Here is a 27833-nt window from a genome sequence, read left to right on the forward strand (position 1 = left end):
AAATTGTATGCGTATGGTATCGGATTTTTGTCCTTTCTCAGCTTCTCCTAACTGGAATCTTATCACATTTTCCTCGTTTTCTCACCCACCTTTAGTAGTTGTTTGGATTTTCATGGAAGAAGAATTCCAGTGTCTAATAGGAAAATTTAAGATTTTGACCAAAATTCATTTTCCATAGAAAAGATTTTCCATATTATCTAAACAACCCCTCAAATGAGGGTGTTCTCATGTGGGCTGGTCCACTTTTGCTTAAAGAGCTAGAATTTATTGTAGGATTGTCCCACCTAAATATGGTTCTTGAAAGGCAAAATGAACTTTTAGTTTGTGTGGGATTTAATTCGTTCAACGACTTTTAACTCCTAAATATTCAAAGCCACCGAAGAATTTGTCTTTGCATTTTGTCAAAATAACTACCACTCGAGACGCATTTCTTCATTGCACAACCACCAAACCCTCTTTCTATAGTGGTTCGGTTTGGACCTAACCCTTGACCTTCGATTGCTAATAAAGGACCACGGCTCATTGACCCATTCGTTTTCTTATTTTTTTTTTCATATCTGTTATCACTGTAATCTTTTGTTAGTTTGTTCTTGCTTAGGGAATGAAAAAAGATGGAATGGGGATTAACCCATTTTCGCCGGATCCGAATAGTCAAAGTGAGGGGTTCAACCCCATCAAACTTATAATAATTGCATAGATCAAAGGGAGTTCTACAAGGAAAGGATATGCATTCCTTTGTTGTACCCCATTGTGACTGATGACTGATACCAAACCTTAAAATCATTAAAATTAGGATATGGGTCAGGGATTACTTGTGCTGATCACTATTTTGGATTCTCATCTTTGCATGGAAATTGCGTGTAAAATTTGATCATGAGAGAGGATGAGGATGACATGTCGGCTAAGAGTAGGGAAACCCTGTGGGTCCCACATGACAAAATGGTATTCTTGTCACACTGAGGGAGACACTGCATGGAAAGGAGCTTTCATGGGAGTTCAGTGTAACCTAATCTGTAACGTCAGATGATAGAGAGAAAGATAAGGGAGTGTGTGAAGAGGTTGAGAAGGTTAGAAAACGTTTGTGGTGCTTATCATTTTGATCACGCAATTGGGGGTCTGGTTTCCGTCATCTACAAAATGGATGAGTTAGCCACATCTGCAACTTGGGGTTTTGATGGGCATCCATATCCAAAATTCTGTAATTCCTGTGCTTCGTGTAATCCTTTTCAACAGTGTCTTCACATATAAAATCTATGGAAAATGTGTGGGTCATATTGAGACCCATTTGTCCATCCATAACTCTCTGGTTCTATGGTGTGAGATCTCTCTCTACCAAGTATCTAAATGTGGGGTTCCGAGAAGAACAAGTATTCTATATCCAGATACCTCTAGAAATGCCTTCAAAAGGGGCCTTGAATAGTTATAATAATAGTATTGTTAATGGCTTCAAAAGAGGCCTTAATGTCCCATTTGCAAATTAAATAAAATTAAGTAGAATTAATTAGGGGCATCTAAATGGGCCCTCATGTTCCTATTCTGATGTATATGTACACCCAAATTGCAATTTTGGCCCATCTGATGATGTGTTTAGTGGACTATAGATAGCTACGGATTCAGCGTTTACACGGGAGCCAAGGAAGGCCGGAGCTAATAATAAAAAAAAAAACTAACTAAAATCTATGAATAATATGCCTTCCCATCTGATTAAGGCACCCTTAAGTAGTGTAATAAAACTATGCCCGAGTTTCCTCCGAAAATATTCTTAGAAAGTACCAAAATACAACTGAATCTCCAAAACTCCGCATGTCTTGGTGAATGTCCAAAATTGGTAGCCAATAGAAACGGTGCTTAACCGATTATCAGTCATGTTTGGTCCGTGTAAATGTCTGCTGTTTAGCCCATATAATCTTGCAACTTTACATTGAATTTTGCTTCAATGGATGAAATTATAACCTCATTGTCATCACAAACTGTTGTAGCTAGTTCAAATGTGTCTTAATCTGTTAATGAAAGACTTTTTTTGCTATTCCACAATACTCTAGTAAGACTACTACACACAGGAAGTGCAGTTGTAAACCACTTTCTCATAACGTAATCAAGGCAGGACTTGAGATTCTAGTTTCTTGCCATATTTCATTGTAATTTTGCTAAAATTTTTATAAGAAAATTAGTGTAATTTAAACAACAGATCTACAAGCAACGAGTCTTCCAAGGAACTGCAAACAAATTCCTTAACATTGGTATCAAAGCGAAGATTACATTCCAACATTGGTATCAGAGCAGCCATTTTCCATGGATGGAGATTGCCAACCTCAACAACTGGTTAGAAGAGTACCTCAGAGCTCAAATCACAACCAAAACAGTTACTTTAGAGTTTAGACTGAGGCAGCTAGAGAGGATTTAACAGATTACACATTTCTTTGATGAATCAGATGGCAATTTCTTACACCATGTAAGTCAGACTAGGCAGATAGAGGCAGTCAGTATCAATCCTAACCATCCATTATTGGGTTTCACAAGGACACATGTATGTGCAATCTAGACCATTGATTTTGTGGACCATTGGAAGGGCACACACACAGTCTGGCCTGAGGGACATCCAATCTGTAAGATAAAAGTACAACAAAAAAACAACAGTTTATCCTTGTTTAGCATAAACTTAAAACAACGTAGTAGGTTCATTCGATCAAGATGGGTTCAACAGTAATGGGCCAAACTTGAATGGCAAATTTTGGTGCAACAAATTGCGACTTAGATCACTTCTTTACACATATCCTGATCTTGAAAGCAGTGATAATTTTCTTATTCAAGATAGCTGACATGATACGAAGATGAGGAGCCTTAAACTGTTTAGAGTCTCAAAACATTGGCGATTTGGCCCTCTCTATTGGAGGCCTAGAGATACGTGCATGAAAATTTCACGTTTTCATAAATATCAATCAATGCAATCCAGAAAACCATACGCAACATATCATATAAGAGAGGATGAAGAGGCTGACAGCCCAACACTCCCCACGTTTATGAGAAGGCTAAGCTCCTATTATATAAGTTACAATGATTTACGTCACATTGTATTGAGTTTCAATCAAGCGTAAAATAAACAAATATGAGAAAACAGTTAGAATTATATATGCATATGGGAGTCTATGTTTGTCGAAAATAGTGCACTCATCAAGGTGCACCTCTTAACATGTGCCATGGTAAAATGCCGCTACAAAAGGCTCAACTAGACTTACTATTAGACAGTAAAACAAAGAAAGAAAAACCAGTGGACTGTTCTAACTATAATATTAACAAGTAGTACATTCCAACATTGGTATCAGAGCAGTGGACTGTTCTAACTATAATACAAAGACCCTAACTTACTACAAGAAAAGAGCCAAGCTTGCTTGGGATAAAGTAGTACTAGGATGGGTGATCCACTCGGAAGTTCCCGTGCTGCACCCTTCTCTTTTCTTCTCAAAAAAAAAAAAAAAATTGACAATGGGATGGACTCACCTGGTTTTACACGTTTTAACCCGCTGGCAAATGCTTACTACAATTGCCAAGAACTCTCAATAAGTAAATAGAGAAGTGTATAACAAAGTCATTGCACATGATCGCGCTGAGATCAATAGCATATGACAATATAAAATAAGGGGATATAATGTTATAAAATAAAATTGGGGTGAAATATGAAAAAAATTACCTAGTTCGAATCTGGCATGCATCATTCACAATTGTCAAATACGAAACTGGGAACTGCTGATAGAACTGCCAACCTCTTTTATTGAAAATGTTTGAAATGTTTGAATCTGTTTCGATCATCAGAATACCATGGGTTCAAAAGAAATATGAAGATTTCCAAGACTTCATAAAGTGAGTTTGTGTCTGGGATTAAGATTAGACTAGGAAATGGGATGGGGATCAGATTTTTGTTAGACTTGTGGCTAGGAGACTGATGTAGTTTATCCTCCCGTAAAAATTGAAAAAAAATGAAGAGGAATATGAACAAAAAATCGAACACCCATAGATTATCAAGAACTATACTAGAAGAGGAAGAGGAATTGAAGAACCAATAGAAGAGCCAAGGCATGAGAGCTTGAGGAACAACCTTTCTTGTAGACTATCACCAGGCTGCTACCAAACCCTTCACAATTGGTACACCTGTACACGCTTTCCCCAAGGTTTTGGTACCAAACCCTTGCAAACTAGTACACTTTTACCATCACGATCAATTCTAATGACCAGTTTATGGATCCTCACAGGGACATGTATATGCAATTGAAACCGTGATCTTGTAGACTATCACCGAGCTGAACAAGTATCAGGAAGGAGAAGGACCGATGAAGGTGGTTGAGTGCAGGGAGAAATGCGGCAAGGATTGCATAGTGTGTTGGTTTTGAAATGATACAGATGAGCAAGAGTGAAGAGAGGGTGATGGGAGAAGAGGAAGGAGGTCTGGACTAAGGAACTAGAGGAACAACATTTGATCTCAACGTCATTTCTTCTAAGAAGATGAACCTGGATGCGATTAATGATGATATAGGTTGTAGTGATAGAGGATGTAGATGTGGAAGAAAAGTAGAGAGCTATCAGGAGGTATTCTGATATATGATTAAGGCAGTCTACTCCCCAAACACTGCTTTGAACACCTCGAACCTGGACGCAAAATGCTGTTGCCAAAGAGTAGCGTAGGGAAGAGCACCGATGATGGTGCCGAGAAAGAAAAACTACCTGCCCAGATCAAGCTATTTGTTTAATTGTTTACACACGAGATGTCTCGTTGCTGTCAGAAGGCTTGCTTCCACTGGCTGGGTTGGTGGTACCAAAAAGTACGGGAACACGAGTATTGAAAGAAAAGAACAAAACAAAAGCTCAAAGCCACTGAAATCAGTATTCAAGTGCTACCAACCAGGAGACTGGTTTTGCAACTAGTGTGGTTATCATAATTTTAAAAGGAATATGGAATGTAGGTGGTGCTACTAGAGGCGTATGTGGGAAAAAGAAGCCAGGAGGACCGAGAAAGATACAGAGAAGAGGAGTGAGAAGCTGTGGCCTGAGGGGCGTATGGCAAAAGTGGAAGAGGGCGATTACTATGCAATGATAATCTCATGTAATGGAGTTGAAGACAGAATCCAAATCTTGAGGTCTTGTGATGAAATCCAGAAATGAGCAGGGTGGTTTTGGGACATTCCCAACATGCAAAGACCGATAAAAGTAAACAAGGAAGAAATATTGTTTATCTTCGAATCAGAGCAGTAAGCATCAACAGTCTACAAAAGAGTGGGGAGGGTGCTTTGGGACCGGTTATTATGATTGGAATCCAACCTTTAGAATAGGAGCAAAGACGATATGGGTGCATTTTTCAGCATCCCCCCCCTAGCATTTAACTAAGAAGAAAAGGCATAGTCTAAGAGCCAATCTTCTGAACAACAATCCATGTTGGAGTTAGCCAAGGAGATTGGAATCTCTTTTGAGGAAAACGAAGAGCAATCACATAAAACGATGCAATCTCGTAGAACGAGATAGAATTGGAGGCTAGGGAACAAGGAGAAGCCACGTCAAAGAAGGGCAAGACGAAGGGGCTAAGGTGATTGGCCAAGGCAGAGAAAATGGATTAGAATCAGAAAGAAGGATGACGATAATTTTTTGGAATATCCGGGGGCTTGGGTCTGAAGAGAAGCAAACAATTAAGGAAGTTATTTGGAGCAGAGGAGCAGATATAATGGTTGTTGTGGAATCGAAGATAGAGGGGGTGACAGAAACTCTAATTAAGAACCTATGGGGCAGGAGGAACAGAAAATGGGTATTGCTTGATGCGAGGGGTACGACAGGAGGTATTATCACAATTTAGAAGGAAGCAAAATCTAATATCTCAGAGATTGTGGTGAAAGAGTTTTCTCTATCATTACTCGTAACCAGCGGGGATCTATCGATTCTAACCACCCCTTGGAGGATGACAACGGTCTGTGGACTACTAAGGGTGAGGGAACAGAGTGGCTTTTGGGTGGAGCTTAAGGAGATTTACGAGAATTGGAGAGGGGTTGTAGGTTGTGGGCAGTGACTTTAATACAGTCAGAAAAGTAGCGTCGGAAGAATAACAAGAAGTACGGAGAATTATTTGTGTTTCCTCAAGATAGTGGGCTGGTGGATCTCCCACTAGAAGGGAAAGATTTACATGGATCAATAATCAGGGAAACATCACTATGTGTAGGCTAGATCAAGTTTTGGTATCTAAAGAATGGGGAAGAATATCCAATCATACTGCAAAGAGTGCGGCCACGACCTACATCGGACCATAACCCTCTGCTGTTGGAAATTAATTGACAGGGCATACGTCAGTTAAAGTTTGCCACTTAAAAGATGGGGCCCGCTTCGCTATTTTGCTCTATTCACTCACATTGTTCATGCCTACTGTTCACTTGTATTGCTCATTAGGATTACAGTTACATTGAAGGCTTATAAATATGATCATAATCCTCACTTTTGAGCAGTTTTTGAATGAATACTCAACTCAACTCAACTAAGCCAGTTTTTGAATGGAATAAAAAAAAAATGAAAAGGTCCTACGTGCGTTTGATTATTGCAGGTTGTGCATATGGATTGGAGGAAGAAGCTTCAAGAGAATATGTTTCCACTTCATACTGTTACAAGATCATGAAGATTATTCCACATCTATAATCAACCTGAAATCTGTCTTCTTTTGACTGCAATTTCAGTTAACAGCAAGGTTACAAGTGTAGGCATTTATTGTTCAACCGTCTAACACAATGGAGAAATGTTTTTAAACAAAAGGAACATGAAAATGTGATGGGGCTCATGAAGAGGATTGTGAGGACGAAGAGGATGTTAATTTAGATGGTAAAAGTGAAAAGTAGAGTGTGATCCCATCTCATCTAAGCAAGAGTCAGACAAGGATTAGCATTGAAAGAACATATTTCAAAAGGGATGCTTTATGGAGAAAAATATGCACCATGACCATTTATAAATGTTTATGTGAGAGTGTGGTGGCCACGAACATAGTATTAGTACAAGATGCTTAGGTAATTTCCCACTTGGCAAAGATTATAAGGAATAAGTGTGGTATGATGTGATGCCCATGGATGCATGTTATATGCTCTTAGGTAGATGTTTTATCAAAAAATCATCCATCACGAAAAAATGAATACTCACACTTAAAGGATGGGGAAAAAAAGAAAAATTCTTGAATCCATTGAAAGTAGCTCGACATAAACGTAAGAGGGCAGATGTGTCTAATCTTCCACTTCACATCAACTAGTAGAGGAAAGTCAAGAGACTGGACAAATCTATGTTCTAATTGGGAAAGTGGTGATTGAAGGGAAATTGTTGAAAGAACAGCTTCCAAAAGAGACTAAAGGACTGCTATATCAATTTGAAGATCTTGCTCCAAAGAAATTGCCAAATGTATCGATTTACTACCAGGCACAAAACTCCCTAATCAAGCAGCCTACCATATGTGCCCCACGAAACATGAAGGAGAAAGAAACATGTTGCTTTTGTTGAGATAGGAGGCAGCAGAGGCCCAAGAAATCATTTTTTTAATTCTGAAGTACAACACAAAATGGGCTCAATCCCTTGACCTCGCTCACTAGAGGTGTGTCAAGAGATTGAGCCCTGAACCCTCATAAATTGTTTACTTTTTTTTAAATTTTGACTTTTGTTTTGCAAGGGTAGAATATACTCAGAGAGTATCAACTAGATTTGGTTACAGAGAAAGCTCACTGTATAATACAAGTTTTCTTGAAATGTATTAGTAATGTCAAAGATTATAATGTTCTTCAAACATGTAAATAGACTACACCAATTATCTCTGACTATTCGGGAATCTCCTGTGAGGTTACGAAATTTTCAAATCATGTTAACAGATCACAGTAACTATCTCTAATATACTGATCAAACTTATCAGATGAAACAAAACTTCAAAAACAAACAAACAAATTAACAATCGAATGATTTAAAATAGAAGATCTCTCTCTCTCTCTCTCTCTCTCTCTCTCTCTCTCTCTTCTTTGTAGTCTCTTTTCAAACGTTCCTCAATTTATGGATTTCAGCACAACTATGTTTTCATATTTGCACCAAACCATCTTGTCGTTTATTGTGAAAAGAGCTATCAAGGGTTATCACTGTTCCCAAAAAGCTCTTAACAACCAATTAAAACGGAAATGACAAGAGACATTTGTGCAATTATTAACGAATGGTTGCGTTGATATCATTACCCTTTATTTAAGGCAAATGATAAAGATACAGCCAAGTTTTGATAATAGGCACCAGTTCAACTCGTCTCATATTCTTTAACAGTAGTCAATGACTGCTTGCCTAGTGATTGGGCATGGACGTTTAAACGGTACAAAGGACGTACCACCCTTGATAACAAGGGCCTCTTAAAAACTGTGCTGTCGTTGGATCAAATATCAAGGGCCGTGCCTCCTCCACAAGCATACCCACTCGGGCACCATATAATCTCTCTCATATGTATGTGTGTGTGTTAGGAAGAGATTGTCTAGGCAATTTCGCACACTGCCACTTCAGGGCCCTTCTTTTTCAAGAGAGGAGAGGCATCTAATAGCCGAACCTGTCCTCTACATATCATTCATATGAGGTGATACTTCTAGCCTGAAAAAGAGGGGCTGCAAAGATCCACCAGAATTTACGGAAGAGCAAGAGAGCTAGTAAGTTGAGTGAGGATCATAGGCCCCCTTAGTTATTAGGAGTTCTTGAGATTCTTTGTGCTTCCTCTTTTCCTTAGATACTGCTTCTAAGGATAGGTCTTGTCGTTGTTCTCTTAGTATGAATCCCTATTCATGTGATAGGGTTAGGGTTTGTATGCTGATTGTATCATCTTTTTCATTCTAATAAACCAGTAGGATCCTCTGCCAAACCCCAGCTTACCTGTCAAAAAAAAAAGAAAAGAAAAAAAAGAGGGGCTGCAAAATTAGTTTTGTGAAATTGACAATGAACACACTATGCATAGGGAGCTGATAAATTTGCCCCTAATGGCCCACTACTACCTGTTAAATCATCAACATTCCATTGCCTACTCAAAATAGGTGAGTTCATGCATCAATCTTTCATTTCAAACTCAATGGCCGATTCTCATACAATGGCAGAGTTTAGTTACTTCCTTTGCCAAGGCATGAAAGTGAAGATCTTTTGGCCGGGAGATAAGAGTCCCTTTGGATCAAAGCTCTCTTTCCTGTCTACAATCTTGTTCCATTTTGGTCCAAAATGATCCTTCCACTCTTTGTTGGTTGTGTAATGAGGTAAATACTGCTTAAACTTGATCCCAGCTTCAACACAAAAACTTAATATTTTTTTATTTTGATCCTCGAGGTACTCCCAATCGTTCTTAGCTGCCCGCAAGAAATATACCTTGTAGAAAACATCTTCTTCGGGAATGACAGCTGACATCCTCTCATCCCACCTGCAACACATATTTGTTAAAATTTATGGCCCCTAATTATATAGAATACCACCAAAATTGCTCCTTACTTGTAAATAATTTTTTTTAGGGAAATGATATCAACACAACCATGTTTTGATATTTTCGTATTTAAAGAGCTGTCGAAAGTTTATTACAGTTACCAAAAAGCTCTCACAAGCCAATTAAAAAAGAAAAGACAAGATCAGTCTGTGCACTAATTAAAACATTGTTGTGCTGATATCATTTCCGTTTTTTTTTTTTTAAAAAAAAAAAATTTAAGCTTATTTTCAAGTAGGGCATTAAGACCTCTTAAGCCATTAACTATACAATTTCTTTTAAGTATTAGCATGCAAATAATCATATTTAACTACAAAAACAGTTGCATTTAAATTTTTTTTTTTTTGAAACAGCGAGTTGTATAAAAATAAAAATAAAACTTGGGACTCACATTAGATGGAGGTTGTGAGAACAACCAATTACTTCAGAAGCTTTTGCTATTCAATCATTTATATTTCATCACTCTGTCATGTGTGGGTTTGAGCCTATATGTGGATTTTTTTAATATCAAGGAGTTGTTGATTTTTGAACACAGGACCTGCCGCAGGTCAATAACTCTGATACTATGTGAAACAACCAATTACTCCAAAAGCTTAAGCTGTTGGAGCTGGTGTTATTTATACTTCAACAGGAGGGATGGAAATTTATACCTGTTATGACATCCAGTTCGTAAACATTGCTAATCTGCGGACCATGGAGAAAGGTTTGGCCACTAAATATTCCAGCACTAGAGAGTGTACCACCAACGGATAGGTACAAGTAGTCGGTCCAAGATGGGCGTGAAAGCCCATGTCTAAGGGTGGCCATCAATAGATCAATCCAAAGCTGCTCGCTGCCCACATTGGCATAAAAATCCGGCGGGCTAGATGAAACATTGATTCTGATTTCACGGGTCTGATTTAAGGATCCCATCGGTAAAACAGCGCCGTTGTGGGCCATTGCCTGGCCGTTAAGGGAGTGAGCATGACCCCTAGCAGCAATGGAGAATGGAAGATTAGAAGAGAGAGGATTTTACGAGGGCGGTGATGTCTTGCACCGATGATGGGTATAGGACGGCTGCTGGGAGGACTTGGATGAGATGACAGCCGTCAGTCGAGGCCATGGTTGTGGCATTTTTATCGAATCGGAGCCTTGCGGCTAGGTCAAGCTCTAGTAACTCTTGTGGCAACCATGGCCTTTGCTGCCCTACTACTGAGATCAAAGGGCTTATGACAAAGGTGGCAATGAAGAAGAATGACAAGGAACATCTCCTAGGCATTGTGGAAAGAGAGAGAGTAAAATTTAAGTGGGCCACACATGCAGGGGAGTGTTAAAGTATAAAAGATAGCATGTTATCATGTAACATTTAGAGAAGATTTTCACTAAACTTGGGTCCTTTACAACAATCTCAAGGTGTGCTTACATAGAGCATTTACATGATAAACATGGAATGAAATTAAGATAATTATAGAAGGAAATAATCCTAATCAAATCTATTTTCCTAATCTCTCTTGCTTGCCTCTTCTAATCCACTTGGCTAATTTATCTAGTTGCTTCATTTAGCCAACTTACCCAATCTACCTCCAAGATGATCAAACGGTGAGATCTTAACCCAATCCAACTGTTGGATCCCACATATTCTTCTAACATGCCCCCTCAAATGTATATGGATTGAAAATCGATATACATTTGATAAACATGGAATGGAATTAAGATAATTATAGAAGGAAAAATCCTAATCAAATCTACCTAATCTCCCTTGCTTGCCTCTTCTAATCCACTTGGCTAATTTATCTAGTTGCTTCATTTAGCCAACTTACCCAATCTGTCTCCAAGATGATCCAACAGTGAGATCTTAACCCAATCCAGTTGTTGGATCCCACATATTCTAACATGCCCCCTCAAACGTATATGGATTGAAAATCAATATACTTTTGACAATAATAAAAACAATTCCCGATACAATAGAATTCCCCAAATTACAAATGTAATCAAAATCAACTGATTTGATGCACACTTCCAAAAGTCGATGACGATGATCCTTTGATGAAGATGGATGTTGCTGCCAATGATCATTGATGATGGTTGCCGAAGAAGATGCCGCTTGTTGGTGTGTCACGAAGAGGGCTTAAAAGCCAATAGATCATAGCCTCGATGGGACTAGATGATACTCAAGCCTTGATGGGCGAGTAGAAATGAGTCACTATGGACCAATGCCGGAATGGGCAAGAATTGGGTCACTATGGACCAATGCTAGAATGGCCAAGAAATAAGTCAAAATAGACCAATGCCGGAATGGGCAAGAAATGGGTCACAATGGACCAATGCCGGAATGGGCAAGAAACGCCCTCGATGGACAAGACATTACCGATCCTCATGAAATTAAAATTCCTTTACAGGCACGCGCTTCAAAATAAATGAAGCACCACAACTAAAAAGAGGAATAATTTAGAGAAATAAAAATAAAGAAGAAAGCGACTACAAAGGCTAGCTTCAAATCTCAACAATTATGAATGGTAGGATTTTCTTAGGAGTGTTGGTATCAAATTTGGGTTCATCCACAAAGAGATGGAGGAGATATTTTCAGGAAAATTAGGCACTTTAAAATTTTTAATGGAAAATTGGAAACATTTGAAATGGAAAGGGGTGTCATTACCAATGTTCTGGGCAATAGATTGGATTAGACAGAGGAAAGAGGTGTGGAGACAAAAGATTTGAAATCTTTTTGTGATTTTTAAGGGATTTTATCTGATTAGTCCCTTCATGGTTAAATAAATGCTTATTATCCCTGAAAATCCCGTAATATTCAAATAGTCCTGCCTTTTATTTTAAGGGGAAGAATGGATATCCTATTTCTAATGTGGAAATGATATATCGGCCCTTTTTCTTACATGAGCCACCTGCTTGTAGTGTTTGTTAGAATATGTGAGATCTCCCTGTTGGATTAGGATGAGATATCATCGTCAGATCATTGTGCTGGATTAGGCAAGTAGATTAGAAGAGGAAATCTTAGAGATTAGGAAAGTAGATGTGATTAGTATTGTTGCCTTTTCTATATAATTGTCAAGATTTCATTCTATGTTTATCCCCATAAGTACTCTATATATGGACACTATGGGATTGATTGTATTTATTCAAGATTTGGGATTCTATGTTTATGCCACCCATCCAGGGCCAGTTCTAGTGCTTTACAGGGCAAACTAGGTGCTTTTTCTGAAAATCATCACTGACCCACACAATCTTTTTTTATTAAATCTTCAAGGGTCGTGGACCTCTTCTGCCGAATTTTCATCCGCCAAAAATTCTGCAGCAACTATGATTGGAAAGATCCTAGCTTTCACAGTGTAAGTCATCCCTCCTTTCGAATGTTGGGGGTGCTCTATATTAAGGGGCTTTTAAAGTGCCCGAAAAGACACATGTCTGTGCTGCCTTAATATCTTGATACGTAGGGGATAAGAAGAAGGAAAGGAGTGAAATCAGCACCTCAATTTCGATTCACCACACCACTTATCTTTGTTCTTTGAAAAATAACTACCCAAAATTGATCTGTGCGCCTCGTCCATTCTAATTTCTCATCCTTTTCCTTGCATTTTAGTTGCTCCCTTGATTTTTTCTACAACCAATCTTGTCTATTACAAAATACAACCCCTAAAATTTTATGTGTAGACCCCCAAAATTTCTTTGCACTGTCCAAATGTCTAAGGATCACAAGTTGACGCTCGTCTCTCTTTTTTTTTTTTTGTTCTCTCAATTTCATTCTCCTATTTCAGTCTAGGTACCTTTTTAAAAATGTTCTTCAAACAAGGTAAGTTCATGCATCAATCCTTTTTTCACATATTGTAAAGAAATTTATTAAATTTCAATTAAAACTCAATGGCCGATTCTCATACAATGGTAGAGTTCAGTTACTTCCTTTGCGAAGGCATGAAAGTAAAAATCTTTTGGCCGGGAGACAAGAGTCCCTTTGGATCAAAGCTCTTTTTCCTCTCTACAAACTTGTTCCATTTATGTCCAAAATGATCCACCCACTCGTTGTTGGTTGTGTAATGAGGTAAATACTGCTTAAACTTGATCCCTGCTTTAACACAAAAACTTAATATCTTTTTATTTTGATCCTCGAGGTACTCCCAATCGTTCTTAGCTGCCCGCAAGAAAAATACGTTGTAGAAAACATCTTCTTCGGGAATAACAGCTGACATCCTCTCATCCCACCTGCAATACATATTTGTTAACCTTGAGGTTGTAGTTTCAATCCCAGTTTACCTACCAAAAAAAATATATGAGAAAATAGGCATAATAGGATGACTGTTCTGATACTGCTCAATTCTGGCATTTCGTTAAAAAGATGAACAAAATAATTAAGGACAAAATTTACATCATGGAAGAATTAAAATGGTAAATGTCGGAATTAGTTTCTGGCACCAACAAGTGGTATTCTAATTCCGTAGGGGTGCAACTTGGGTCGTGTTGGTTTGAGCTTTTGATAATATATATATATATATATAGAGAATAGAGTTCCTAAGGTGTCACCTCATATAGCTTATATGAGGTGGCGCTTAAAAACATAAGGGGCCCACATTGTTTGGATGATCCAAGCCATCCATTTGATAGGCCCTCACATAGATAGGGTGTCTACAAAAAATCAGATCCATAGGATCATCCCAACCCTACGATTTGTGGAGGTAAAATGGATGTCTTTAAACCTTCACAAATTAGTCCAATTTTTGCCTCCACAGTTCGAATGGTTAGGATGATCCTATGGATCTGATTTTTTGTGGACACTCTATCTATGTGAAGGCCTTAAAATTGAATGGTTTGGATCACCCAAATAATGTGGCCCCCACTGTATTTTAAGCTAGTGTGTAGATAACTTATCTACACATGTGTGTAGGAACCGTTTTCTCATATATATATATATATATATATATATATATATAAGGAAAGTGTTTCTAGTCCGGCCGACTAGAGATCATTCTTTAGTCCGCCACCCAAAAACACATGGGTCCCACATATTTGGGTGATCTAAAGCATTCATTTGATAGGCCTCATCATAGATAGGATGTCCACAAAAATTCAGCTTCATAGGATCTTCTTAACCCTTCGATTTGTGGAGTTAAAAAATGGACAGATTTGTGGCAGTTTATAGCCGTCCATTTTAAGCTCCACAAATCATAGGGTTGGAATGATCCTATGAAGCTAATTTCTTGTAGACACCGTCTCTATGTCAGGGCCCATCAAATGAATGCTTTGCATCACCCAAATATGTGGGACCCATGTGTTTTTGGGCGGCGGACTAGAGAATGATCTCTAGTCGGCCGGACTAGAAACACTTTCCTCTATATATATATATATATATATATATATATATATATATATATATATATATATATATATATAGACACACACACACACATTGGAATCAACACGAACCCAACCAATTTTATGGTAAGAGCTCAACCCAAATTCAAAAATGTGACCGGATTGAGTTGGAATTTTTATTAGATTTTTCATGAATTGTTTTCTATTTTAATTTTCTCTAGGATAATCGAAATAGGAGAGTCTTCTGTTAACTCCATTTCTTTGGTATATTAATTCACATAAACTTACTTGTTTCGGCTCATGGGGTAGATGAAAACTAGTCCTGTCGTCGGCTTTCTCTCGAAATTCTTGAAAACCTCTTCATTAAAGTCTGAAATTCTAGATTTGGCTACCAAGATATTCAACCATGGATGGTGAACTTCCCAAAGGCCCATGCGGCGAAGTTTTAGCTCTGCATCGTGTACTCGATTGAGGAAACCTACATACGAGGTGTCGCTCTTCAAGGATAAACCAGGAATGAAGCTTAATCCTTCAAGCAGCGAATCAACTTCCTGTAAAAATGCTCAAATTATACTCAAACGACTTTTCAATACCTTCTAATTTTATTGGGGGATTTGTAGGGTCTATCGCAAAAGGGATTTCGCTGCTGATCTGTCGCATGTCTGACCAGCCACCTCCTAAATGAAGACAACAACTTTTGTCTCCATTCATGAGGTGGCTGGTCTTACATGCGACAAACCAGCCGCGAAATGCCTTTTGCGATGGATGCTAGCGATTCCCATTTATTGGATATAGTCAAAATTAGAAAGGGAAAAGATAAACTACTAGGCAGGCTATTGCAAATTACCCTGAAAAAATTAAGGCATTACAACTAAATAATATCAAATACCTTATCAACAATAGGTGCTGTGACATTGTCATAGTACTTTGCGGCTTCTATATGATAAATCAAGTGATTTTTGTCTAAAAGAGAACGGATTTTCTCTCTGTCCTTCTCTGAGAAAGAAGAGCTCCATTCATCTAAGTCACTCTCATCTCTAATAAGAGACCCTTCCACATAATCGAATCCCTTCCCATTATTCAAGGATATAAGATATTCTTGATCTCTAGTAAAAGCCGAAAAGTCTTCGTACAGCAGTTGGGTCCACTTCACCTGCCATTCGATTCCATGCATTTATTCAACATCAATATGTAGATGATCAATTTAATTGAATAGGGTTGGTTCATGTTACCTTTCAACCACCTTTTACCTTCTAAAAAAAAAAAAATGTAGCTGAATTTATTCATAGCTATATGGCTAATTATGAATTTATAAAATATGAGATGAACGTAAGACTCTAATTAGACCCGTGACCCATCATGATCTGGACCGGTTATCTGGTGGGCCCTACTCTGGAGTTGTTAGAGGAATCGTTCATCCCATGTGCCTACCTTTTTGGAGAATGATTCATTTGATGGAAGATAAGAGAATCTGAATAAATGGGCCCACTGGATGAATGATGCAGATCGTGTTGTGTCTCTTGGGGCCTTGTTTTGATTGCAGGAATTTTTTGGAAAAAGTTTGGAAAGGAAAAATATTTCTAAAATTTCCTTTTATAAAAGGAAATTGCTAGGTACTATTGCATATGGCATCTCACGGGCCGGTTGTTGTGCATGAGAGCAGCCACCTCAAATGAATTAAATGAATAAGATAAAATCTGTTGAAAAGTGAGCCTATGTGTCCACTTTCTCATGCAACAGTTGGCCTGTGAAATGCCTTATGCGTGTTAATTTTTAATGATATTTCTCTAAATTAACGTTAGATAGGATAGAATGGAAGAAAATGATCCATGTAGATGAACCCAACTAGTGTCATAATTAGACTTAGTCAATTTGAGCTGAGTAGATCCTCTTACCTTCTTCATGAAATTTTTCTAAAGGATTCATTAGCCAACCCAAGCTAGTTCGGGACAAAGGCTTAGTTGAGTTAACTTGAGTTGTATTCCTCTAAATTAACTATAATCATATAATTCCCCTCTTTAAAGTGTGCATCTCACATTGCAATTCTAATCTATGTCAATTTTTGCTTGCATGTTTGGCAAAGGGACATGATATTTTGGTAAAAAGTAATGACACTACACTTTACCAACAGCTATTTTATCTTATTTTACAGTTCATTACCTTTTGTGGCGCTGGATGGAGTGCAATTCTAGCTCTAGTGATAATCCCGAACTGGCCAAGACCACCAAGAACAGCATAGAACAGCTCTGAGTTGAGTTGTTTGGAGCATGTCACAATCTCTCCTTTTCCTGTTGCAGTACATTCACGAATTCGCAGTCACTAAAACACAAAGTCCATTGATAGCTTATGGGAACTTCAAAAATAAAAAATAAAACTTGGGACTCGCATTAGATGGAGGTTGTGAAAACAACCAATTACTTCAGAAGCTTTAGCTATTCAATCGTTTATATTTCATCTCTCCGTCATGTGTGGGTTTGGCATACATGTGGATTTTTTTTAATATCAATGCGTAGTTGAGTTTTGTACACAAGACCTACCGCAAGGAAACTCTGATACCATGAAAAACAGCCAATTACTCCAAAAGCTTAAGCTGTTGGAGTTGGTGTTATACCTCAACAGGAGGGATGGAAATATGGAGATTTATACCTGTTACGACATCGAGTTCGTAGACGTTGCTTATCTGTGGTCCATGGAGAAAGGTTTGGCCACTAATTCCAGCATTAGAGAGTGTACCACCAACGGATAGGTACAAGTAGTCGGTCCAAGATGGGGGTGAAAGCCCATGTCTAAGGGTGGCCATCAATACATCAATCCAAAGCTGCTCGCCACCCACATCGGCATAAAAATCCGGCGGGCTAGATGAAACATTGATTCTGATTTCATGGGTCTGATTTAAGGATCCCATCTGTATAACAACGCCATTGTGGGCCATTGCCTGGCCTTTAAGGGAGTGAGCTTGACCCCTAGCGGCAATGGAGAATGGAAGATGAGAAGAGAAAGAGGATTTTACGAGATCGGTGATGTCTTGCACTGATGATGGGTAGAGGACGGCTGTTGGGAGGACTTGGATGAGATGACCGTAGTCAGTCGAGGCCATGGTTGTGGCATTTTTATCTAATCGGAGCCTTTCGGCTAGGTCAAGCTCTTGTAACTCTTGTGGCAACCATGGCCTTTGCTGCCCTACTACTGAGATAAAAGGGCTTATGACAAAGGTGGCAATGAAGAAGAATGACAAGGAAAATCTCCTAGGCATTGTGGAAAGAGAGAGTGTAAGGCAGTAGAAGATGAAAGATTCGACAATTCGGTCTCAAAGTCTACGGTTTGAAAAAAAAACTGAGACAACAAGAGAAGATGCTTCAAGCAAGTTTTCAAGAACTGTAAATTTTCTTATTCCATAATAATCAACTCATTCACTAGTCATCCGTTTCTTAATAACCAATACAAGAATCCTAAAAAACATTCTAATAATACCCAACAAAGAAATGTAAAGATACCTCTCTGACTTTTAATAAAAAACATAAGTTTCTAAACTTTAAAACTCTCTAAATAGCAGTAACGTGCATGCAAAGGATAGAAAGAAAATTAGGGAATAAAATCACTGAAAGTCATCCTCCACGTTAACAGCTGCATCAGAGTGAGAGAGAGGGTTGAAGAGGAGATAGTGAGATTGGGGTATTTATAGAGAAGGTGGTGGAAGGAAAGATATGAATGAGATTTGCACAGGGTAAATCCTTTTAATTTGGAAATGATTTGAAATCTTTTTAATTTAGAAACGATTTGAAATCTTTTTGTGATTTTTAAGGGATTTTATCTGATTAGTCCCTTCATGGTTAAATAAATGCTTATTATCCCTGAAAATCCCGTAATATTCAAATAGTCCTGCCTTTTATTTTAAGGGGAAGAATGGATATCCTATTTCTAATGTGGAATGATATATCGGCCCTTTTTCTTACACGGGCCACCTGCTTGTAGTGTTTGTTAGAATATGTGAGATCTCACCGTTGGATTAGGATGAGATATCATCGTCAGATCATTGTGTTGGTCGATTAAGCAAGTAGATTAGAAGAGGATATCTTAGAGATTAGGAAAGTAGATTTGTTTCTATAGAATAGGAAAGTAGATGTGATTAGTATTGTTGCCTTTTATACATAATTGTCAAGATTTCATTCTATGTTTATCCCCATAAGTACTCTATCTATGGACACTTTGGGATTGATTGTATTTATTCAAGATTTGGGATTCTATGTTTATGCCACCCATCCAGGGCTGACAAGAAGCCTAGCTTTTCCTTTTCTCCATGGCCGATCCGGCCGTCCGCCATAGTTGGGTTACTGTTGTGCCCTCCCATTAAGAACAATTTTGCTCTTGTTTTCCATCTCAGTTCTAGTGCTTTAGAGGGCAAACTAGGTTTTTCTTTGAAAATCATCACTGACCCACACAATCTTTTTTTTATTAAATCTTCAAGGGTCGTGACCTCTTCTGCCGAATTTTCAACCCCAAAAATTCTGCAGCAGCTATGATTGGAAAGATCCTAGCTTTCACAGTGAAAGTCATCCCCCCTTTCGAATGTTGGGGGTGCTGTATATTGAGAGGCTTTGAAGGAGTGAAATCAGCACCCTCAATTTCTATTCACCACACTACTCATCTTTGTCCTTTGAAAAACAACTACGCAAAATTGATCTGTGCGCCTCCTCCATTCTAATTTCTCATCCTTTTCCTTGCATTTTAGTTGCTCCCTTGATTTTTTCTACAACCAATCTTGTCTATTACAAAATACAACCCCTAAAATTTGATGTGTACACCCCAAAATTTCTTTACACTGTCCAAATGTCTAAGGATCACAAGCCGACCCTCATCTCTCTATTTTTTTTTCTTCTCTCAATTGCTTTCTTATTTGATTCTCCTATTTTAGTTGAGGTACCTTTCTTAAGGTGCTTGCCTGACTCCTTTTCATTTCGTTTGAAGTGCGTGCTTGAAAGAGAATTCCCAATTCCATGAGGATCGGTAACAAAAAACAATCCATGATGTCTTGCCCATCTGATAGGAGTTCTATCAGAAAGGAAAATAGGGAAGAAGAAGATAGAAAAAAGGGAAAGAATGAGTTAAATTGAGGAAAACTCAAGCCTCCAATGAGTTAATTCGAGGAAACTCGGCCTCCAAGATGAAAACTGTACTAAATTTGATTATTCATTGCTAAATAGCCATACGGCATCTACATTATATAGAAATTAAGGGAAGCAAAATAAGGAAACATAGATCAGCAGAATAGGAAATAAGAAAATAGAAATCTAGTGCAATATGTTAATCTATCTTAATTAAAATCTTCTAAAAAAGGAAAGTGATCCTAGCACCATCGAGGCCCATTTTTGCCTATTTCGGCATTGGTCCATTGTGACCTATTTCTTGCCCATTTTTGTCCATTCCGGCATTGGTCTAGAGCGACCTAGTCCTACTCGGGAATTTCATGTAAGGATACAAAATTTTCAAATCATGTTAACACATCACAGTAACTATTTCTAGAGTTTTTATATGGTGGCCGACCGTCAAACAACAAGGGCAGAGAGAGAAAAAACCCTCCCCCTTGATTTTTGATCCAGGTCAAACAACCTTTTTTTGACTTTTACCTTCATTAAAAATCAATGTGGCACATTGATTTTTTCTCTCTCCGCCCTTTATATGTAAATGGCGTCCACCATATAATTTCTCCTATTTCTAATCTACTGATCAAACTTATCAAATGAAATAAAACTTAAAAAAATAAAAATCAATCGAATGATTTAAAATAGAAGAGAAGAAAGAGAAACCCTAATCAGATCCCTCTTGAAAGCACTTCTTCATGCATCCGTGTGCTCTCTCTTCTTTGTAGTCTCTTCTCAAACGTTTCTCAATTTTGGGATATCAGCACAACCATGTTTTTATAATTGCACCAAACCATCTGGTCTTTTATTGTGAAAAGAGCTATCAAGGTTATTACCTTTCCCAAAAAGCTCTTACCAACCAATTAAAAAAGAAATGACAAGTGATGTTTGTGTAATTATTAACGAATGGTTGAGTTGATATCATTACCCTTTATTTAAGGCAACTGATAGAGGTACAGCCAAGTTTTGATAATAGGCACCAGTTCTCTCGTATTCATTAACAATAGTCAATGCCTGCTTTGGCATGCACGTTTAAGTGGAACAAAGGAAGAGGCCCTTGATAACGTGCCTCCTCCACAAGCATACCCTCTTGGGGACCATATGATCTCTCTCTCTCGTGTGTGTGTGTGTGTGTGTGTGGGGGGGGGGGGGGGGGGGGGGGGGGGATCACACTGGCACTTCAGGGAGAGGAGAGCCACCTAATAGCCGAACTTGCCCTATTCATTTCATTCATATGGGGTGACACTTCTAGCCTGGAAAAGAGGGGCAACAAAGAACCACCAGAATTTGCGAAAGAGACAGAGAGCTAGGAAGTTGAGTCAGATGATGATAGACTCCTTTGATTATTAGGAGTTCTTGAGATTCTTTGTGCTTCCTCTTTCCCTTAAATACCGCTTCTAAGGATAGGTCTTGTTGTTGTTCTCTTGGTATGAATCCCTATTCATGTGATAGGGTTAGTGTTTGTATGCTGATTGTATCATCTTTCTCATTCTAATAAACCCGTAGGGGGTCTCCGCCAAACCCCAACTTACCTATCGAAAAAAAGAGGGGCTGTAAAATTAGTTTTCCGAAATTGACAAGGAACAGTATGCATTGGGAGCTGATACCCTGTTAAATCATCAACATTCCATTGCCAGCTACTCAAAATAGGTAAGTTCATGCATCAATCATTCATATCAAACTCATATTTCTTTGCCACTCCTTTTTTCACATATTGTAACGATATTTATTAAATTTCAACTAAAACTCAATGGCCGCTTCTCATACAATGGTAGAGTTTAGTTACTTCCTTTGCCAAGGCATGGATGTGAAAATCTTTTGGCCGGGAGACAAGAGTCCCTTTGGATCAAAGCTCCTTTTCTTCTCTACAAACTTGCTCCATTTTGGTCCAAAATGATCCTTCCACCCTTTCTTGGTTGTGTAATGAGGTAAATACTCCTTAGCCTTGATCCCTGCCTTAACACAAAAACTTAATATCTTTTTATTTTGATCCTCGAGGTACTCCCAATCGTTCTTGGCTGCCCGCAAGAATAATACATTGTAGAAAACATCTTCTTCGGGAATAACCGCTGACATCCTCTCATCCCACCTGCAATACATATTTGTTAAAATTTATGGCCCCTAATTATATAGAATACCACCAGAATTGGTCCTTACTTATTTTTTAGGGAAATGATATCAACACAACCATGTTTTGATATTTTACTATTTAAAGAGCTATTGAAAGGTTATTACAGTTACCAAAAAGCTCTCACAAGCCAATTAAAAAAAGAAAAGATAAGCTCAGTCCTACAATTATTAAAACATTGTTGTGCTAATATCATTTCCTTTAAAAAAATAAAATATTTAAGCTTATTTTCAAGTAGGGCATTAAGACCTCTTAAGCCATTAACGATACCATTTCTTTAAGTATTAGCACGTAAATAATCATATTTAACTACAAAAAAAGTTGCATTTAAAATTATATGCAAATAGTTTTTACAGGTAATCCTATAAACCCTTAGGGTGCGTTTGGATCGCTGGAATCGGTAATCGATACCACCGATACCGGTTTGGACGATTCAGTCGTTTGGTTGCATTTACTAAATGGAATGGGAAAGAATATTTGACTCCCACCAGAATTAACGTGGGAATATAAGGTGCGTTTTGATACCCGCCTCAAGGGGTGGTATTCTGATTCCCGGAAATGAGAGAAAAATTAGGTGTTTAATCTCCACACGATTTAGGCTCGAAAAAATAGGCGTTAAATCTCATCTCTTCTCCTCTATTTCTTCGTCTCTGCAAATCAACCCGGATCTCTCCACGCCGGCTTGCTATGCAAATCCAAGTTACCAGGTATGAAGCTCTCTCTCTCTCTCTCTCTCTCTCTCTCTCTCTCTCTCTCTCTCTCTCTCACCCTGTAAAATCCACCTCCAGAACCCAGCTCGAGCCCTGATTTTTCAATCCTATGAAACTCCCCTCCGATTCCAAAACGCAAGAGAGAGTGGTTTTTCGATCCTATGAAACCCAGATATGGGTATTGATGGAGTGTAAAAACTCAAGCTTATCACTGGCCGACACCTGTTCTAGAGTAGGTGAACTTAAGCCTATCACTGGCCGACACCTGTCCTGGAGTAGGTGAACTTAAGCCTATCACTGGCCTACACTTGTCCTGGAGTAGGTAAACTCAAGCCTATCGCAGGCCTACACCTGTCCTGGCGTAGGTCATCTTACGTCATCGAGTTTCCCCCTATAAAAGGGGGTTCAAAGTTCAAACCAGAGGTAATATCCTTCCTCTCCTCCAAAAACTCTTAAACTAGCTCTGCACTCCTGCTCATATACTAACTTGAGTGTCGAAGGGCCTGTCCGGAGTAACACCCAGGTTGGTCTTCTGACCTCGTTTGTTCCTGTGCAGAACACAGCCACTTCATTTCAATCCCGCCGAACTCGACTCCTTCACTTCGGTTCCTCTAGTCATCCAGCTCAGCCCTTATGTCACTGCCGTACCTATTACCGATTTTAGGCCTAACAGGTACAACTCCCCCCCCCCCCCCCCGCGTTTCTGGACAAAAAACAGAGTGAGCTGCTTTTATTGCTATTATGAGCAGGGATGTGCTGTGATCTATTTATGGATCAACGGGTGGATCTTGATCAGGTAGTTATCATGTACAAAAATTGCACACGACAAATTTCCTAGGAAGATCAGATAATGCTTTATAACGCCAAAACAGAAAACACCATGTAATTAAATCTTTTTAGATTGCACTCCTCGTTTTGATATTGGCAGCCTCCCTTTTGTTTCAAGAGTAAAAGCACGGAGCACTATCTGTAGCATCTAATTTATTCTATCCATAACATGGAAGATTAGAGGAATGAAAGAGAGATATAAAAAGAAGGCTCTAAACCACACAAGAGAGAAATTGGATGCCCAACCTAAACCACCCACCAATAGCTGACTTGTTTATTTTAAGTTCAGAATAGAAATACATACAACATGTAGTCAATTACAATAGTTTCACAAGAATCTCATCAGTAAAGAATGGATAAAAGAAGTATCCCTTTTTCAAAGTGACTTGTAGCATGAAAAAAATGAAGCTTCCCTTTTAAAAGTTGCTCTTTAAAAGTAGTATCTCTTTTACAAAGAGACAGGCGGCAAGTCCCTTTTAAAATTTGTAGTTTTATAAGTTTCATTTTGTTGAGTTGAAATAAGTTATTTTTTTAAGATTGTTTCCTACATTATTTGAAATAATTGTTGAAAATTTGATTCCATTCCAACATTGCTCTAGACGGTACCAAACACTAGAATGGGAATCACGATTGATTCCCAATATAAATTCCAAGGCTTACACAAACACTAGAATTGGAATCATTATCCGTTTACCGGGGGAATTGGAATTGGATTGGCATGTGATACCGATACCGATTCCTGATCCCGGCGATCCAAACAGACCCTCAGGGTGCATTGGAATTGCTGGAATCAAGTATCAGAATAAGCCTGTATCTCAATAGTTGACGCTTTGTATCTCAACCTTGAGGTTGTAGTTTCAATCCCAGTTTACCTACCAAAAAAATATATCAGAAAATAGGCATAATAGGATGCCTATTCTGATACTGCTCAATTCTGGCATTTCATTAAAAAATTGGACAAAATAATTAAAGACAAAATTGGCATCAGAATTAAAATGGTAAATGTCGGAATTAGTTTTTGGCACCAAGAAGTGGTATTCTAATTCCGTTAGGGGTGCAACTTGGGTCATGTTGGTTTGAGCTTTTGATAATAAATAAATAAATTGGAATCAACACGAGACCAACCAATTTTATGGTAAAAGCTCAACCCGAATTCCCAAAATTTGACCAGATCGAGTTGCACCCCTAAATCCATTGCCCCCCTCTCCCCGGAATGGAATTTTTATGAATTAATTTTTATTCTAATTTTCTCTAGGATGATCGAAATAGGATGCCAATTCCGATTCGCGATTCCAACAATCCAGACGCAGCCTTAGAGTCTTCTGCTAACCCCAGTTTTTTGGTATATTAATTCACATAACTTACTTGTTTCGGCTCATGGGGTAGACGAAAACTGGTCGTCGAGTTTCTCTCGATTTTTTCGAAAACCCCTTCATTAAAGTCTGAAATTCTAGATTTGGGTACAAAGATATTCATCCATGGATGGTGAACCTCCCAAAGGCCCTTGCGGCGAAGCTTTAGCTCTCCATTGTGTACTCGATTGAGGAAACCTACATATGAGGAGTCGTTCTTCAAGGCAAACCCAGGAATGAAGCTTAATCCTTTAAGCAGCGAATCAACTTTCTGTAAAAATGCTCAAATTATACTCAAACGACTTTTCAATACCTTCTAATTTTATTGGATATGGTCAAAATTAGAAAGGGAAAAGATAAACAATTAGGCAGTCTATTGCAAATCACCTTGAAAAATTGAAGGCATTACAACTAAATAATATCAAATACCTTATCAACAGTAGGTGCTGTGACATTGTCATAATACTTTGTGGCTTCTATATGATAAATCAAGTGATTTGTGGCTAAAAGAGAACGTATTTTCTCTTTGTCCTTCTCTGAGAAAAAAGACCTCCAATCATCTAAGTCACTCTCATCTCTAATAAGAGACCCTTCTACATAATCGAATCCCTCCCCATTATTCGAGGATATAAGATGTTCTTGATCTCTAGTAAAAGCCGAAAAGTCTTTGTACAGCAAATGGGCCCACTTCACCTGCCATTCGATTCCATGCATTTATTCAACATCAATATGTAGCTGAATTTATTCATAGCTATATTACTATATAGATCTTTAAAATATGAGATGAACTTATGTAAGACTCTAATTAGACCCGTGACCCATCATGATCTGGACCGATTATCTGGTGGGCCCTACTTTGGAGTTGCTAGAGTAATCGTTCATCCCATGTGCCTACCTTTTTGGAGAATGATTCATCCGATGAAAGCCCCTTCTTAGATAAGGAGATCTGAATAACTGGGCCCACTGGATGAATGATCCAGATCATGTTGTGTCTCTTCGGGCCTTGTTTGGATTGCAGGATTTTTTAGAAAAGTTTGGAAAGGAAAAATATTTCTAAAATTTCCTTTTTTTTAAAAGAAAATTGCTAGGTACCATAACAGAAGGCATCTCGCGGGTGGATGTTGCGGATGAGAGCAGCCACGTCAAATGAATTAAATGAATAAAACAAAATCTGTTGAATAGTGAGCCTATGTGACTGCTCTCTCATGCAACAGCCGGCCTGTGAAATGCCTTCAATTTTTTATGATAATCCTCTAAATTAAGCATAATCATATGATTCCCCTCTTAGGTATGGAAAGAAAAAAACTTAATCCGAATAAACAAATTTCTGTCCGAAATTAGTAATGACACTAACACGTTATCAACAGCTATATTTTATCTTATTTTAGAGGTCATTACCTTTTGTGGCGCTGGATGGAGTGCAATTCTAGCTCTAGTGATAATCCCGAACTGGCCAAGACCACCAAGAACAGCATAGAACAGCTTTGAGTTGTGTTGTTTGGAGCATGTCACAATCTTTCCTTTTCCTGTTGCAGTACATGCATGAATTCACAGTCACTAAAACACAAAGTCCATTGATAGCTTATGGGAACTTCAAAAAAAAAAAAAAAAAACTTGGAACTCGCATTTGATGGAGGTTGTGAAAACAACCAATTTACTTCAGAAGCTTAAGCTATTGGAGTTGGTCTTATTCAATCGTTTATATTTCATCACTCCCTCCAAAGTGAATTTGGCCCTACATATGGATTTATTTATTTTTAAATAACAAGGAGGAGTTGAGTTTTGAACACAGGACCTGCCGTAAGGAAATGACTTTGATACAAGCGAAACAACAGGAGGGATGGAGTTGGTATTACTTATACTTCAACAGGAGGGATGGAAATATGGAAATTTATACCTGTTACGACATCGAGTTCGTAGACGTTGCTTATCTGCGGTCCATGGAGAAAGGTTTGGCCACTAATTCCAGCATTAGAGAGTGTACCACCAACGGATAGGTACAAGTAGTCGGTCCAAGATGGGGTTGAAAGCCCATGTCTAAGGGTGGCCATCAATACATCAATCCAAAGCTGCTCGCCACCCACATCGGCATAAAAATCCGGCGGGCTAGATGAAACATTGATTCTGATTTCATTGGTCTGATTTAAGGATCCCATCTGTATAACAACGCCGTTGTGGGCCATTGCCTGGCCTTTAAGGGAGTGAGCTTGACCCCTAGCGGCAATGGAGAATGGAAGATAAGAAGAGAAAGAGGATTTTACGAGAGTGGAGATGTCTTGCACCGATGATGGGTAGAGGACGGCTGCTGGGAGGACTTGGGTGAGATGACCGAAGTCCGTCGAGGCCATGGTTGTGGCATTTTTATCGAATCGGAGCCTTGCGGCTAGGTCAAGCTCTACTAACTCTTGTGGCAACATAGTGGACCATGGCCTTTGCTGCCCTACTACTGAGGTCAAAGGGCTTATGACAAAGGTGGCAAGGAAGAAGAATGTCAAGGAACATCTCCTAGGCATTGTGGAAAGAGAGAGTGAGAGAGAGGGTTGAGGAGGAGAAGGTGAGATTGGGGTATTTATACTGAAGCTGGCGGATGGAAAGATGTGAATGAATCCTTGTTTTTTTACGGGATTTTAACTTTTTAGTACCTACATGGTCAATGGTCATCCCTGAAAATCCGGTAATATCCAAATGGGCCTGCGTTTTATTTTAAGGGTAAGAATTGATATCCAATTACTCCACCTGGAAATGATATATTCGGCCCTTTTCTTACACGGGCCACCTACTTGCAGTGTAAAAGGGTAGGTCAAATCTATCACTTCCTTTCTACACGTTCGGGAAGAAGACGAGGACGTCCCCTAAGTCTGCATTGACTAAGATGGCGCTCGTGCAAGTATCAAACGT

At 38.6% G+C, this 27833-nt stretch overlaps 1 protein-coding gene and 2 pseudogenes across 2 annotated transcripts; all 3 read right to left on the reverse strand.

Annotated features, from left to right (window-relative positions):
* Window positions 1–9117: 9117 nt before the first annotated feature.
* Window positions 9118–10739, reverse strand: LOC143858472 (cytokinin dehydrogenase 3-like; annotated as a pseudogene).
* A 2626-nt stretch (window positions 10740–13365) lies between these two features.
* Window positions 13366–18032, reverse strand: LOC143858473 (cytokinin dehydrogenase 5-like). Its single transcript, XM_077369122.1, has 5 exons — window positions 17426–18032; window positions 16940–17067; window positions 15669–15932; window positions 15068–15330; window positions 13366–13672 (listed from the first exon to the last, which is right to left on the reverse strand). The coding sequence occupies exons 1-5, from the start codon at window positions 18030–18032 to the stop codon at window positions 13366–13368; spliced, it is 1569 nt and encodes a 522-aa protein (XP_077225237.1).
* A 3587-nt stretch (window positions 18033–21619) lies between these two features.
* Window positions 21620–27462, reverse strand: LOC143858632 (cytokinin dehydrogenase 3-like; annotated as a pseudogene). The gene is made up of 5 exons (XR_013238987.1): window positions 26833–27462; window positions 26334–26461; window positions 25365–25628; window positions 24949–25206; window positions 21620–22006 (listed from the first exon to the last, which is right to left on the reverse strand). The product of XR_013238987.1 is annotated as a cytokinin dehydrogenase 3-like (transcript).
* Window positions 27463–27833: the final 371 nt, after the last annotated feature.

The sequence above is a fragment of the Tasmannia lanceolata genome, unplaced genomic scaffold (assembly GCF_043159265.1).
Source record: "Tasmannia lanceolata isolate RefF3 unplaced genomic scaffold, GAP_Taslan_0.1 ptg000026l, whole genome shotgun sequence".
Classification (NCBI taxonomy): Eukaryota; Viridiplantae; Streptophyta; class Magnoliopsida; order Canellales; family Winteraceae; genus Tasmannia; species Tasmannia lanceolata.

Excerpts from the sequence above, each read along its gene's own strand:
- LOC143858473 (XM_077369122.1), bottom strand. The coding sequence starts at position 18,032 with ATGCCTAGGAGATTTTCCTTGTCATTCTTCTTCATTGCCACCTTTGTC. Across the intron at positions 15,331-15,668 it reads CAGCACCTATTGTTGATAAG|GAAGTTGATTCGCTGCTTGA; the intron begins GTATTTGATATT and ends GCATTTTTACAG. Across the intron at positions 13,673-15,067 it reads TACCCCATGAGCCGAAACAA|GTGGGATGAGAGGATGTCAG; the intron begins GTAAGTTTATGT and ends TATGTATTGCAG.